General features: G+C 43.6%; 1 protein-coding gene across 3 annotated transcripts in view; it reads left to right on the top strand.

The window, feature by feature from the left end:
* ADK (adenosine kinase) overlaps positions 1–4,474 on the top strand; it is a 300,617-nt gene extending 296,143 nt beyond the window's left edge. For all 3 annotated transcript variants that reach the window (XM_075155352.1, XM_075155350.1, XM_075155351.1), the window contains one exon: positions 3,298–4,474. In XM_075155352.1, the coding sequence (XP_075011453.1) occupies positions 3,298–3,422 (125 nt within the window). In that variant the 3' untranslated portion in view covers positions 3,423–4,474. The remainder of the gene's footprint in view (positions 1–3,297) is intronic.
* Positions 4,475–16,675: the final 12,201 nt, after the last annotated feature.

Raw genomic sequence — 16,675 nt, 5'->3', positions numbered from 1 at the left:
GGAGAGCAGACCATTTTCGTCTCATTATTCAGAAACGGTCTGATTTCTGCCAGGCATGCCGTTTGAATTTCTCAACTGTTACCCAACGATTACAGCTGGACCATCCTGCCACAGTTGTGTTGTCTGTCATCCCCTGACGGCCATCAGTGATAGCACTCACAGCACAATTTCTTCCTGTTTCAGATTCTTATCTTTGTATACTGAAAACTCCTGTCTTCTCCACTTGTGCTTCTGGACTTAACTTTTGTTGGTGAAGCAGTCATTTTTTCCCAGCTAGTGTCACTCAATATCTGTGAAATTCCAGCTGATATGTAGTGCTCTATGTGATGTCAGAAACATACATGAGTTTTCTCCTAGTTGTCAACTGAAACGCCTACTTTCTATGACCTCTCTATTCCAATGAGAAGATTTAGAATATAGATTTATAGATTTAGTAGTTTCAAACTCTTCTCCCATTCGGCACAGTTTAGAAAAAACTATACATCAACCAGGTTTCCTTTCATTATCAGTCATGACCGAGAAGCCAAGATAGGTCTCGGTAATTCATGAAAACGGGGTCTTTTGCTCACCAGTCTTATCTTTCATTAATCTAACCTTATTTTTCATGTTTTACATGATTTTTAATCTTCAAGGAGCAGACATTATTGCATAGGATAAAATATTTTTATCATCTTCTAAAAATATGCTCTAATGTGCCAAAAAGGAAGTATTTAGAAAAGGAGCACAGGTTAAATGAGAGCTTCACAATATAATGTAGAGTCTTTGTTCCAATAGTAACCAAGCTGAACAGAGAAAGTGTATTTGAAAGCAAGCTAGCAAAACATACCACCTTTGAATCAAAATTTATAATATGTCAGAAATTGGTACCTATAAGCTACATAATACTTATGAGAGACATGGTTTCAAGACTAGATTTGTACTGTCAAGGCCCAAGGCCTGTCAGAGTGTAACATAGGAACTTGAAATGGTGGATGAAAGCTTCAAAGAGAACATGTTTCAGCCTCCTAGAATTCTGATTTTCCTGGGCAAGTCTCACTTTCCTTCTGTGATTGGATGAGGAAAAGAGATACATCTAAAACATATTAAAAACAGGATAAAAGTGAATGTTTACTTTTCACTTCTTGAAAACCTCTTCCAAATTTAAAATACATATTTCACCTCTGCCATAAGTTCTGTCATGCTTTCAATCACGATAGTTTCAGCCAAGACAAAATGTTTCAGAAATGAGGGACTCAATCCATAGAATTTCTGGTGCCACTTGTACTTAACTTTTCTAAGTACCTATGAATAATCTCCTTTTTAGGACTCTCTGCTGGACCAGGTGACCGGCCTAGTGGATGAGGGAGGGGCTGTGGATGTGGTCTACCTGGACTTCAGTAAAGCCTTTGACACTGTCTCCCACAGCATTCTCCTAGAGAAGCTGGCGGCTCACGTCCTAGACAGTTACACTCTTCGCTGGGTAAAAAACTGGCTGGACGGCCGGGCCCAGAGAGTTGTGGTCAACGGAGTTAAATCCAGTTGGCGGCCGGTCACGAGCGGTGTTCCCCAGGGCTCAGTTTTGGGGCCAGACTTGTTCAATATCTTTATCAATGATCTGGACGAGGGGATCGAGTGCTCCCTCAGTAAGTTTGCAGACGACACCAAGTTGGGCGGGAGTGTTGATCTGCTCGAGGGTAGGAAGGCTCTGCAGAGGGACCTGGACAGGCTGGATCGATGGGCCGAGGCCAACTGTATGAGGTTCAACAAGGCCAAGTGCCGGGTCCTGCACTTCAGCCACAACAACCCCAGGCAACGCTACAGGCTTGGGGAAGAGTGGCTGGAAAGCTGCCCAGAGGAAAAGGACCTGGGGGTGCTGGTTGACAGCTGGCTGAACATGAGCCGGCAGTGTGCCCAGGTGGCCAAGAAGGCCAACGGCATCCTGGCCTGTATCAGACATAGTGTGGCCAGCAGGAGCAGGGAGGTGATCGTGCCCCTGTACTCGGCACTGGTGAGGCTGCACCTCGAATACTGTGTTCAGCTTTGGGCCCCTCACTACAAGAAAGACATGGAGGTGCTGGAGCGTGTCCAGAGGAGGGCAACGAAGCTGGTGAAGGGCCTGGAGCACAAGTCTTATGAGGAGCGGCTGAGGGAACTGGGGTCGTTTAGTCTGGAGAAGAGGAGGCTGAGGGCAGACCTCATCACGCTCTACAACTACCTAAAAAGGAGGTTGTAGCGAGGTGGGTGTTGGTCTCTTCTCCCAAGTAACCAGCGATAGGACAAGAGTAAATGGCCTCAAGCTGCACCAAGGGAGGTTTAGATTGGACATTAGGAGAAATTTCTTTACTGAAAGAGTGGTCAGGCCTTGGAACAGGCTGCCCAGGGAAGTGGTTGAGTCACCGTCCCTGGAAGTATTTAAAAGACGTGTAGATGTGGAGCTTAGGGACATGGTTTATTGGGCATGGTGGTGTTGAGTTGACGGTTGGACTTGATGATCTTAGAGGTCTTTTCCAGCCTTAATGATTCTATGATTCTATTCTATGATTCTTATATTCACTTAAAGAGGTGTTCTGGTTTTCAAAACACTCAGCTCCCAGTGATTTCTGGTTTTCTAAGCCATGCATGCTAGGGCTTTGTTAGCTAAAGCAGTTAACCAAGTGCCCCAATTCTGAGAAGTGCTTGGCTCTCCATTTGGTTTGCTGTTTACGTAGGTATCTGAACATGCTAAGAGGTACCCACTGTTTCTGAAGTCTTAGGTTAAATAATCAAGGGCAACAGATATCATCTAACTTTCCTCATCAGGTAAAAATTTCTCACCTTCTTTTCACTGTGAACACCTGTAACTGTGAATATAGATAGCGTTTATTTGTTATGTGCCTTTCTCTTTTTTTGAGAAAAGCTTGCAGAGTGACAGTTGTGAGGGGCTGTAGCTGTAGCCAGTATGAAAAGAAGGAGCTCTCTTCAGCAGGGAAAACTGCATCTTTGTTTTTAAAATGGTATTAGAGTAATTAGGGGTTCTCTCTGGAAAAGAAGAGAGCAAGAACTCTGGTAAAATCATTTTGAGGGCACTAATAAAGATCAGTCTTGATAATCTTTAATTTACTTGAAGCTACCAAATGGAGACTTCAAGTAGAAATAACAGCAGCAGCACTCACTCAGCAGGTCACTCAAGTGCAATACTAAATTTAAACTAGCCAGGCTACCTGTGTACATACAGTTAGGCCAGTATTTCAGTGCTGTGCCCTGTGACAAACTGATACACTCAAAAAACCAAATCTAACCATTTTCTTCCTTCTCTTTCTCCCCCACTTTGTTCCATAGGCTTTCTCTCACAGCTTGTCTATGACCGGCCAGTGACCGAGTGCATCCGGGCTGGACATTACGCAGCCAGCGTAATTATCAAGCGTTCAGGTTGCACCTTCCCAGAGAAGCCTGACTTCCACTGATACTGGTGAATTGGAGGGATCAAGAGTAACTCCTATGTTGCCATGGGATTGCTGCCTAAATTCTTCCTCCTTCCCTTTTCTCACCTTTCCAATTACCTGCATCAACGCTTCTGTACTTCTGTTCATTGTATTCTAAACAAAATATATATTTCTATGGTGTTTTCCTTTTCTTACCACTACAATGTCTCAGTAGTCTTAACTTTTGGAAACAGTGCTAAGTGAAGCTTATTCTCTCATCCATCAGGAAAAATCGTTCTATTTACACAGTTTATAAGGAAGTCCCATGTAAATGACACTGTTAATTAACACCATTAAAACACTTCTGCTGAATTATCTAGTTTGTATCCAGCTGTGGCCAAATCCTACTCAACTTACATGAAATCAACAAACGTGACTTTATTTGTCACTTAACGTTATAAACCAGGAATTGTTCTTTCTATATAGTGGAGTCACACTAATGTAAAGAGTGGTAAATGTCCCAAGAATTTCCTTACGTATTTGAGCGTGCAAGATCTGGCCATCAGATCCAGCCCAGCTTCCACGAAAGTGAATAGCTATTTTGTCAGTACTTTAAGGACCTGACCCAAAGCTGATGTCATGCATTCAGTCGTCTTGCGCTGATGCCAGTAGCTCTGGGTCTGGCACTATGTGAGAGCAGGGTCTGGCCGCTCTATGTACAGTCACATTCATCTGTCAGGTGAGCTAGCAGATAGGTACTTTCAGTGATTTCAGGGCAGATGCATGAGTTGATGATGAACATAAACATACAGATAGATCCTGTCTCCTCCATGTGAGCTTCTAGAGGCTGTATTTAATTAAGGTACACATAGTGAAAATGAGGTACAGAAATATTTATGCAGGATATATTGACAGGATATGCCAAACGGAATCTCTGAAACGCACATTTTTAAACTTTTAATTTACTTTGGATAATTAAGCAATTATGGTGGATTTTGTTTGTATTTACAGTATTCAAAGAGGTGATCTGACACTGCATTCATTACTTTGCTATGTAATTTGATACTGATAAATAAAAAATTGTCATACAGTAACTCCTGGTCTTGCATTGCTATGTGTCCGGCTTTCCTCCACATATTGTACAGAAATGGGAACAGGAAACAGGTGCTTAACCCACAGTACATGCTAGATCTCAACATTGTATACGTGACTTTCCGTGTCCAGGTGGGTGTTCTCAGGGTGATCTCAGCAGTAAGGAAGGGAAGGAACATCAGTTTGGTGTTTGTACCACAGGAGAGATGAAAAATCAATGGCTAGGGTTCATCAAAGAATGTTAAGTCAGTGCGGGCTTCGCACTGTACTGCATAGCATGGAACAAGGGACGCACAGAGATTGAATGTTGTTATTACAGTTTGTGTATTGCAAAGAGCATGGGGAGAGATCAAGGCTATGATCCCGATGCCCTTGTTTGGCCCAGTATCCAGTCTGATACATTGGATAACAGGCTCTGTTGTCTTAGAGATCATCTGACGGGATCCCGGCAAGTACATCAAGGAGCTTCAAAGCAGCCACTTCTGAAAATCGTCATGGGACCAGGGAACTCCATCGTCACAAGCACAGGTCACTGCATGGTACGTACGGTTTGTTCTTCAAGGACTCGGGCTCACAGTTTCTATCTGAAAAAGGTTGCCTTGTCTATCTGTGGACCTACTCATGAACAGCTTTGTGCAAATAAGACTTGTTTGGTTTCTTCATAGTGCTACTCTCGAAAGAGCTTTGGACTTTACATTTCTCATGTTCTAGCATAGGAGAGAGGAAGAGGAATGAATATATTGGAATGAAAATGGAACTGCAACAAAACTGAAAGAGGCTACAGTGTGCATGGTCTTCAGGCTTTATGGGTTGATCAGAGGAATGTTATTTTTTACATCTCATGGTTAATTTTTAATTCTTTAACTTGATGTATCCATGCGATGTATTTTAATCAAGAAAAGCTGACAGGCCAAGGAAGGATGTGTTGCAGTCACTGCTTTTAATGTATGGTCAAATATGGCACACGGCACTTACTGCATGAATTTGGCTGTCAGTAAGGGAAAACCCAATGGTCTAGTGGTTGAATTTGCTGTTCCCTCTGCTCTGCATCCATGACACTTTCCATTCCTTTTGAAACAACTTTATCAATGTCCTCGCCAGAAAATTATGGCCCATTTAAAACAGAATATAAATATGTAAACGTTCTTTACCGTACCAATGAAACTACAAGACAGCATAACTACTGTAACGAAAGGGAGGATATGTAAAGGAGGGTAGTCATAACATAAGGAGGGGTTTCGTTCGTTCGTTCTTTCTTTAGGCTATTCCTTTATTTCAGTTCAGGATGCAAGAGAGTCAAGTCAGAGGTTCTGTTCTGAGCTTTTCCACTGACGTGCTTGGTGAGCTTGGGCTCCTGACATTTGGCTCTGAGTGTCAGCTACAAAGCATAATTTGAAGCCAGTGGGAGCAGCTGAGGAATAAACTACTACCCAATTCGTGGAAGGGCGTCAGAGTCTGACCTGCTCTATTTAGCCATTCATTATTTCTCCAATATCTGTCAATGGATATTCTTGGATGATATATAGATACTTAGAAAAACATTGCCAAATCATGCTAAATAATTTCAATTTGTGCTATCAAATTGCCTGACAATTTCATTCTGGATTCTTTTCAGGATCTGTATTTCTTTCCTGCTTCTCACTGAGGAAGGGGTTTTTTATCTATATAATGGATAATGGTGCCATCTTTAATATTCTCTCTCACAAATATTCGTCCTCTCTCTTTGGTCCTCTACCAGCTTATTCTATACAGAGGCATGTCAGAAAACTGGGCTTCCTGAAAAACATCATTGAAAGAGTTGTCTACCAGTGACATGTGCCACTCTCTCAGATCCCAGATGGGATAACTGAAGTGAGTCTGTCACTGAGCTTGAGCCATCATTCAAATCCAGAGTTCTCACCTGGGTTACTTTCAGGAAAACAAATATTGGAAATCCATGTCCCACTAGCCACTGGCCAAAGCATATCACCCTCACTCAGATAAAACTCTTCCATTTTGCTGGAAATAAGACTGCATCCCCTGTGCCCAGCATCGTGCATTTTAGGCTTGTTTTAGCACCACGTAAGTGGGTAGCAATGCTGCTGAGATCAACAGGCAAGGAAATAGGCCCGGTATTCAGAAAGCCACACGCTAAATAGCTGAGAAGAATTAAGATCTGGGAATCGGGAAATAAAGGTTGTGTTTCCGTTTCTGCAGGTGATCTACTTTGTTACTTTGGGCAGATCACTTTCCTCTCTCAATCTCTCTCTCTGTAAAGAAGATGGTGAGCTCAATTAGATGGTAAACTCAAGAGATGAAGGTGGTAAGAATTCAAGTAGGGCAGTATCAGCCACATCTCTGCCTGTACTCATTGCTGGTCTTTTGATTATCTGAATTTTCCCTTTTGCACATGAACTAATTTAAAGCTATTTGTCTACCCTTAAAAAATAGCGCTAGCTGTTACTACTTGTTTGAGGGTTAAGGCAGGGAAGGCAAAGGAGGGGAAAGGAAAGGAAAAAAGCTTTACTTATACTGTGAAGTAAAATATGCTACATGAAAATGACAATAGAAATGCACGCTGTTTTAAGATGACAAGTCTGGGAACAATCTTTAATTTAAAGGGTCTTATCCACAGTTTTCATAAAGAAATGTTAATTAAAAGTGTGATGACATGTTTGGGATTTAAAGGAAATCATTCTGCAAAGGATTTATAGCAATCACAGCTCCAGAGCATTAGGATTACAGATCCTTGTGCTGTTCCTTTTCAGCGATCATGTGATTGGCCTGCTGTTAAATATAGCTCCCATTTAGTGAATTGAGACAGGCATGGGAAAGGTAGGGATAGCTCCCCTTTAACCAGCGGGATTTCAGAGGTGTTAGAGATTATACAATTCATTAGTTTTTACATAAGATCAAAGGGGGAGAGGAAGTCTTAATTTGGGCACCAACTGCTACTGTCTGAAAGCCTTGCAGATTAAATGAGAAGAGAACATGTGCGGAGCTAACTGCTCGTGTTAGAGCATGAGCCTATTGTTTTATATCTCACTAACTCATTGTTCTCTTCCCAGAGATAATTCTCACACTTAAGACCTTCAGAGATAGTTATGTCTATTGTGAATAGTTCAGCAACCAACTGGCTCAGAGGTTATTGCCTAAGCATCTTTCCCTTGGTCTAATCCCCTGCAAGGTTTTTTTCTGAGCAGTGTTGTTAATCTAAAATGACTGCTAACTGACTCCTGTGTCAAACATTATTCATTATGTGCTTTAAATGCTTCCTGCAGAGGCCAAAATAAATTTTGCTTTTTAAAAGCGGACCACAAGGAGTGCCTATGTAGGATATTTCCTAAAAGATTACACTCAAAATGGCAGTTAAGATGATGAGGGGAAAAAACTGTGCTCAAAACAAAGCTTCACAATTTAACCAGGGACATACAAAATGTTACCAAAACCCACTTTTCATATAGAATTATCTATAAGCTGTTCCTGTGAGAGAAAACATGTACCCTTGAAGGGCAGGAGAAATAGTTTTATAAAGACATGGAATAAATGACCTTATTAGAAAATGAAGGCCAAATAAACAAAATTTTTAAAAGCGGTAATTCTTTTGTGTCTTTGTTTTTTTCAGGTGTCACTGGTGTTGGCATAAAGCGAGAGGGGTTTTTTGTGTCAATGGCACTGACAGGCCTTGCATGCGTAATGACAGTATGGGAAGAGAGACAGACAGATAGATTTGAATAGCAATAAGGTGGGTTTTCTTCCAGTGTGAAAAGAGCATGGGATTCATGTGTACTGAGATGAAGTATAGCCTTGCTGCACAGTGCAAATATTTAATGCTGTTCTAACTATCCCTTGGTTATTGGAGTGTGACAGTTAATAGCCGTCAGCTGCCAAACCCAGTGAACAGTTTGGTTCCCTAAAAAGAAAATGAAAAGTTAAAAAATGAAGCCAAGTCAGACTAGAAACCCGCAAATCATAAATGTGCTGTAGCTTAGCAGGCAGATCATCTCCCAAGTTCAGAGGCATGTCGACCTGAGCTGCTTCTCAAACGCGAGGAGGATCGAGTATGTTTGTCTTCTAGTCCTAGCTTTGCCAGGTGCTCACAGGCAAGCTTTGGCTGGGCTTTCTGCCTCCCGAGGCCCTGCTACTCCCTAGCGATGTTTGTGAGGGAGACTGAGTAAAGGCTGGAATGAAGAAAAGCAAAGCATTATCATTATTCTGGATCAAATATCTCAAGTCAGTGGTGCAGCGTAAATGCATAGAAAAATGGAAGAGTTCCTAAACTAAGTGTGAGAGAAATTGTGTGCTTGGAAGGGCTCCCTGTCTATGGTGCCACGGAGATGTTAACATTGGTGTAAAATATTGCCCTAAAAGAAGCATTACTGTGGAATAATAACAGCGTATGAGAGAATATTTCAAGAAATAGATTCAGCTTGAAAATCACCTCTCATTCCACATATTATTTTTCTTACTCAAGCTAGAAGTAACACTTCACTGTACTTAAAAATTGCTCTATTTTGAACGTACCTACTTTTTGGAATAGTCACATTCCCTATATATTTGCTGGCTCTTCTTACGTGATAGTAAGTACCAAACGTACGTGATTAGAAGGCCATGCTCTCCAGGCTCCCTGTGCAGCCACGGGAGAGCGTGTCTCCAGAGGACTGGTTAGAGCAGGGAGCTGAGCAACAACTCCCGAAATGCTCTGCAGGCACCTCTGCTGGCTCTGGAGAGAAGGTAGGATGGGACCCACCTCCTCTAAGGCTGTTAGCCAATCTAAAGCGGGAGCAGAGAGGGGGACTGCTCTTCCCTGGCCTTTTCCCTTTGTTGGTATTGCACTTTTCACAGAAAGGCAAGAGGAGGGAAAATAAATCACAGGCAAATAAAGCAGCAAAATCTATAACATCAGCAAAATGACTCACATTTAAATTATCTTGATCCCAGTTTCTTAAAATGATTTGGATTGCAAGTTAATGATTCTTCTAATCTCTCCTCTTCATATTAATACTTGTGGTAGATATTGCACCAAAGCCCATTGCTCAGCTGCCGTTTGGGCAGCGCTTCCTACACAACCTTTTGTTTCCACAGGATTTATCTCTCTCCTAAAGTATTTCCCCACAAACGCACCTCCTGTCCCAGTTAGCTTCATAAAAAGAGTAGGTTTGGGTTTTTTTAAAGGGGTGAGGCAGTTACCAATCGCAATAGGTGTTCCCAAAAACTAGATTGTTGTCATATCTGTGGATCAGTGAATTATAAATTAAATCATTGATCCAACTTTGGGATTCATTTTCAGGGATATCATCTGTTGGTGGGACTATTAATGGCACTCAAATAACTTGCAGAATTTCCAGGGTTCTTCCATCAACCTATGGCATGGACAGACCTATTTTAGTCTGGCCTGTCCTAAAGCACAGCCAGCTGCTGTGGCTGTCTTGCAGGGTAAGGACAAAGCGCTTTCCTATTCATCTCCCAAGGTCAGTACAATAACAAACACATTTTATGTCTGATAGTGAAAAGCATTTATCGGTGCAACTTTTGCATTCCGTAAATGGCCACAGATTTCACAAGATGAACACCCTGGATTTAGGGAAGGTTGTGCTCCAGATATGTGGTGATTTGTCTGTATCATTAATACATACATGATACATTTCATTGCCTAAAATTAGCAGTAAAACAGCCTCTTGAGGCTTGATGTTTATTATGCACCACAGTGTTTCAGGACAAAGCAAGAAACAAGATTTTAGCACATAACCTGGCAAACTCAGCTTGGAAAAGGAAGAAATTAATTTGGAATTACTTGTCATAGTATGTTTACTGTAGAAATTTTTGCTAGCTCAGAAGTTAGCCCTTCTATCCCCCAGCAGCAGCAGCAGCAGCAGCAGCAGCTTAAATTGGGCCATGGGAGTCTCACAGAGTAGCAAGATATTTGAGTTTCCCTGAGGCTCAGAGTTCTGCCCTGAAAAGAAGCCTCACATATTGTTGTCCCAAAGAAAAAAGATATATTGTAGTGTGCTTGGGTATTAACTTGCACAATATCAGCTACAGCTTTGCAGTTTGGTTGACATGCGGAAGTACTGTGTCATCCTTTGCATGACATATCTGCACACCTCTGCCTGACACAGTGTTTGCTTGTCTCTCCTGATCTTGCCTATAAAGTCACAAGTAGTGTGTTTTATTTATCCTAGACTTGCAACTTTTTCCTAATGACCTCATTTTTGTAAAAGAGATGAAGATGGGGCAGTGATGTGGAGGACCTCTCTCCTGTATCATAGTTCATACCTTCTGAAACAGTCCGCTTCCCTGAAGACTCACTCACTCTTTGCTGAATTGATGATGAAAGAACTACTCTGTGCTAAAAAGGCCAGTGAGATTTCTAATGATCCATTGTTGCTTATGCCTCTTCCTCTGTTCCACGCTGTAGTGAGAAATCAACTCTGTTGAACCAGCAGGCAGCCCTACCAAAGGACTAGTCTCTTTTCTTTAATTGGCTTTAATCCTTGTTCTTTAATTTTCCTTGGATATATCCTACCCATGTACTGGCCCATCCTGATGCTGTGATACCGAATGGGATCAGAGCACGGGGCATTTGACATTGCAGCCCCATATTGCAGCTGGATAAAGTTGAGTAGTGCACAGAAGGGCTTGGTTTACTTCCCCTCCAAATACTACTGGCAAAAAGAAAACAGAGACAAATGCCTGTTGCACAGGTCTCTTGCCTCTCAATTCTGCTCATTTAGCTCAGCTTAATGATTCTTTTTGGCTGCCTCTTCCCTTCCAAACCATAGCTGTGAATATTCATCTTTAAGAGTAAAGCACCATAGAAGTGGGCCTTCATACAGGACCCTTGCCGGCTGCCACTCCTGCTGATAAAAAAGATTGCAAGAAGCAAGAATTTGAATAAAGGACAAACGTCACATATGCTGTGTGCTATGGAGGACAAATGCTGAATACAAAATATGTTTAATTGCTGAGTTAATTATCTCACTAAAGTCTAAATGTTGTTTTTCGGCACTCCCCCCCCCCCCAGTTGTTTACTTTTTATCAGTTAGAAAATAAAAAATCAATGTCATGAAAAACATAATTATATTCCTACTAATCTGGAGTGTTTTCTCATTTGAGTACTGCAGTCTGATGCATTTTATCACTTTCCATCAGATTATAGGAGTGGAAATTGCCAGCTAAAAGCTATGGCTTTAGAGCAAAAAAGGGGAAGAAGAAAACCCACCCCAAAGCCATGTGCCTTGCCAATCAAATCTTATTCCTAATGACAAAGCTTCTGTGATTTCCTTTCTGACAATACATGAATAGCTAGTGAATAATTGGTTCAACAGGAGCTTCATTAAAGTCCAAGAGAGAAAGCAGGATCTTTCATGTGAATAATTTGGAATGATTGGTAAAGATGAGGCATTATTATAGGATTGCCTTCTGCTCCACAGTCAGAAATGTGCAACCTCTTCCTTGCTGAAGTGTGAAAACATTTTGTAAATAGTTCTAGCTACTCCCAAGTGGTGGATGATCTTGCTACTTAGTGAAATGACTTTTTGGTTGCTACTGTTTCTGGATTAAATGCACGCATTCTCTACACAAATGGAAAGTAATTGAGTCTTGTCTGAGGAGCCCAGCTGCGGACATATCCTCCCACTCCCAGCTCGAACAGATTTTGGTGTAAGCCTTGGGTGCTTCTCCTCCACCACTGCAGCACAGAGTAGTGACACTGACCCACGGAAGCTCAGACCCTGTGAGTATGTGCCCCGGCTACCCCACCACACTGCTTCACTCTGTGCCATCCAGCCTGGGCTGGAGAGTACATACGAGGTAAGTGCATAGCCTGTCCTCAATGTCTCTGCCACTGCGGTCTTCCTGGTGGGCAAAAACAATACCACAAGCTCAGCCTGGGACCTGGTCAGCAGAGTGAACGTTACCCGTGCGCGTGACCTGTGGTCATTTACTGGAGCAGATGGGTCCTCGCCAAACAGCCACCTCAAGGTGAAGCGCGCTCTCCTCCCAGCGCTCTTACCACGACCCCCCGTAGCAGGGCAGCAGAATGCAGCAGGGTCCTGCCGGTAAAACACAGATGTTCCTGTCACCCTCCTGGCAAGTTAGGAAAAGGCAAAAGGAGCAGAGATGAGCTCGGGATTTCGGGGAGTGAACAAGCCCTGGACTGGGAGCTGACACCCTATAAAGACAGGCCAATTTTTGAATTTCGGACCTGGGCTCCCTCCTCCGTGACGAGAGCCCAGGCCTGCCAGGCCCAATATCTCTGATTAGAGCCAATTAACCTCATGGCCTTGCTTGGGATTTCATATGCCCCTAGGTTTGCCATATGGCATCCTAAACTCTGCATATACCTCAGATTTTAACAAAAACCCATTTTTTTAAAGGAAGGACCAGTTAGTTTCCTCACCCTGCAATAACAGGTGCTTCACCTCATGTGAAAAATCATTCAGTGATTCTGGCAGCCCCTGTCCTGAGTCGCCCGACTCCAGCCGTCTTAGACATGGGGAAACTCAGCAGCCATCTCCTTGTCTGATGGCATTATCCCTGAGGATAATGAAGCCTTCTCCAGTATGCTGTCTCAAGACATCACCTGTGAAGCTTTAAAAGAGTTGGTGAATGTATTAAAATATCACTTTAAAGATAATCTCATAGCGTCATTCACAGTCTTGAGGCAGTGCTTTGTTAGCGATGCACAGTGTTGGGGTTTAGGGGTTCAGAGTTTCTCACTGTCTGTTGAGTCTTTTCTAGGTCGAGTTGGAGAAAGCCTTGCGGAGTACCAGTACAGCTCTACGTGCCCCCAAGTAAATAAACCCACATCCCAGTTGGACCCTTTCCCAAAAAGTTCAGCAGCTTGTGGTAGGACCACCGTGTAAAGGCAGGTCTCGAGGAGAGCATGTTGGATGAACATTTGGTGAGCGTGACCATATATGTGCCAGTGGACACACATGCCCTCCTGCTCCAGCCTCTGCCTGTTTTCACAGGAGTCAGAAATCAGGGAATCCGTTTTTCACCCAGTATACCCACTACAGCTCAGCACAGTTATGCTAATGTACAGAGACATACGCTACCTGCCAGAATTTGGTTAATTCCTGCCAAATTAATGACTGTAATAAATAACAACAGCAATGTTGAACATGATCCTACTCCTCTAGGCAGTGAATAAAACAGCCTTCTCAACTCAGAGGCTGTGGCCCGATGTCAAGCGGCTGCAACCCAGCCAACTCAGAGCAGCTGAGGAGGCTACGTATACCAGAGGAGATTCACTGCAGGGTAACTTATGGAGGGAGAAGCAAGTTTCATTTGCTACGAGTACTCATTTGCACAGACAACAGTTAATCTGAGCTGTCCCTTTACCTTGCTGAGGCTCCTCACCTCATGTGTGTTTGAAATATGGAATACCACACTAGCCCTGCAGGACTGAGAATCTCCAGCAGGTCTAGAGCCTTGGCAGATCTTTCTCTGCAGTTTTTGAGTTTACAGACAATGGCCTTGTTCATTTTCATAATCTTACAGACTACTTTTAAACCATTTACCCCACCTCTTTCTCTTTTCACAGGTCTTCAGGTGGCTGCTCAGCAGAGTGTGCATTGCTGGCATTAAATAGCCCTGTCTGAGAGATGAGAACTAATAGTATCGGGATTGGTATATGAAACACATCAACAAATCCAGGGCATGCAGCAACAGTGAGCAGGATTTCTGTGAACAGTTTTGCCATTCATTACCAAAAAGAAAATATTTGTCATCACTTTTCCTCAGAATGTTTTTACAATGGCAGCTGCTACCTGAGCTGGTATTTGGGTTGCTGAGCAAGTGAGCAGCATCCTAAGGAAATAAACACACAGGCAGGTGTGCAACCATGCTCATTTGCTGCTTTCTGAGGGCAGGAGAAGGGTGATGTAATTAGCAGACACATGTTTACATTTTTAATTAAGAATTTTAATGGATTATTCACTGCCTACCAGAACACACATGCTCTTACTTTCTCGCTCTTTTAGGCTGGGTTCCTAAGGAAACCAGGCTTAGTCAGTCATGCTGCCTGCCAGCCAGCCAGCCTTCCTTCCTAATCAGCGTTGAACTCTTTGGGGTTCATGGCAGGCGAACACCACTTTTGTGGTAAAATCATGACTGCATCACAACACAGTGGTAGGAAAAGGCCTGAGCAGCTGCTGCAGGAGTTTAGCAATAGGCACAAAAAGACTTTGTCCAGGAGCAGGGCCCAAGCATCCAGCAAAATCAGTCGAGGCAGGGGGAGGAAGGCATGAGAGGAAAGCAGGGGAAGAAGAAAAGAGTATCCTGACACGTTGACCACAGTTTCCCTGGACTCCCTCTGACATACTGTTCAAAGAGGATTTTTTTCTATTTTCTTAGTCTTACGACACTTGCTGGTGCAGCGATATTCTTTGTGGTGCCTGTGCGATACATGTTGCAGCTGAGGTCGGAAGGGCACATGACTGAAAGATCCATTGGACTCCAAGAGTTGTAAGTGCCACTGCTCACACAAGTTATTTGCTTCTGCCTGTGAATTAATGTCATTTATTTCCAGGATGTCTCTATACTTTGGGTATAGAAAGGCTGGAGGACTAAGGAAAAGAGTTCCCAAAGTTTCTGTCTTCTTATCGCTGAGAGAGGGGAAACAATGTAAGACTATTAATTTTGCTCCTTCCATGGTTCAGTAGTATAAGTGGTAGGTTTGATTCCTGGCTGATTCCACCATTTCTGTTCTTCTGTGAAGGGAAATGGGTTGACATTTTTGCTGAGATCACCAGTCTTTAAAAGCTGTGGAGATTTTGGGAGGAACAGCCTGTCAGGGAGCAGCAGGAGCTGGCTCTCTGCAAGGGAAGGCGAGCTGGGAGCTGAGCGCGGTGGCGCAGCTGGCGGGGCAGGAGCCTCGCCGGTCCCACAGCCCCCACGCGAGGCAAGCAAGGCAGGTCCCGTGAGGGTAATGAGGGTCAGGCACAGCCCAGTGAGCACCAGGCAGGTTCATGGTGAGAGGGCAGGTCTGAGATCAGGCTGGAAGTCAGCTGCAGGTCAGGGTCTAGGTCCAGAGCAATAGGCCCAAAGCCAGGGACAGGCATGGCTGCAACACAGCAGGAGCTTTAGCCCAGATGGGGGCCAAACGGAAGGGGCTTAGCTTAAAAGCAGGTCCCGCAGGAAGGGGTATCAGCCCTGGCCGAGGCCTCCCTGCAGCGCTGTGTCCACGGCCAGCAAAGGAGGTGGGGCAGCTCTCAGCTGCGCTGGCTCCGAGTTGGCCCTGAGCCCAGGCAGCCAAACAGCCAGGAGGGGGGACGCTCTCAGGGCCCTTAGACAGTCCTCGTCTCTCTGTGTTCGCTCTTGCTGAAGCATGGAGGAATAAGTCAGGAAGTTGCTATGTGATGTGGAATGGTCCCTGATGGCTTTAAAACCCATAATCTTCCTTTTTGTATTTAGGCTTGCCAGATATAACTGCTGCTTGTTGCCTGGTGGTCCAGCAAATGGTTTTTCCAACCCTATGGAGTCTGAGGAAATCACGAGGCTACTCAGCACCTGCTGGTGAACATTCTGGTGGATACGGGATGGAGACGACCCTGGCCCTAAGCACAATATGAGATGGATGGCCACCTGAGAAGTCCAAGGTGCAGAGTCATAAATATTGAACCACAGAAGCTGAACAGCCAGAAATGAAGCACATTGTTACAGCTGAACAAGAATAATAAAAAAAAAAAAAACCACCAAACTCTTTCTGTATGTGCACAAGTTTAAGCAGGAAAGCGATTTCACTGCATCCATGTAGCAGGGGTACAGAGCTGCTCCTGTACCCTCAGAGCTACAAAACCTCACCTAGAAGCTAGACTGGGGTCTTACTTGGGATTTGAGCTTTCAGCCAGTCCCAGCGTGGCACAAAAACTGAGTGTTGCAAAGCAAACTGCCAGGGAACTCCTAGCACCAAACTACAAGAAGATTCTTGTCCCGTAATTGGGATCTGCATATTTGTGTTGATTGTTTTGATTGTTCCACTGCAAAATACCTCAGTGAAGCTACAAAGGATATATTTGATATCTGTTGCTGACAGGTTTTTCTCCACCATTCACCAAAGCAATGTTTTGTGTGCCTTCTATTTACTACATGAATTATCCATGCATTAACACAGTTAACCATCACTTTCCTTTTTGTTACTGTTGCATTCTCACTTTATGGGTAACTTTGTTTATTAATTCCTTCCCACCAACTTGCCTGAAAGTAATGCTTTGTCC

The sequence above is a fragment of the Calonectris borealis genome, chromosome 7 (assembly GCF_964195595.1).
Source record: "Calonectris borealis chromosome 7, bCalBor7.hap1.2, whole genome shotgun sequence".
Taxonomy (NCBI): domain Eukaryota; kingdom Metazoa; phylum Chordata; class Aves; order Procellariiformes; family Procellariidae; genus Calonectris; species Calonectris borealis.
Note: the sequence above shows the minus strand (reverse complement) of the source record. Positions and strands in the feature narration are given on the sequence as shown.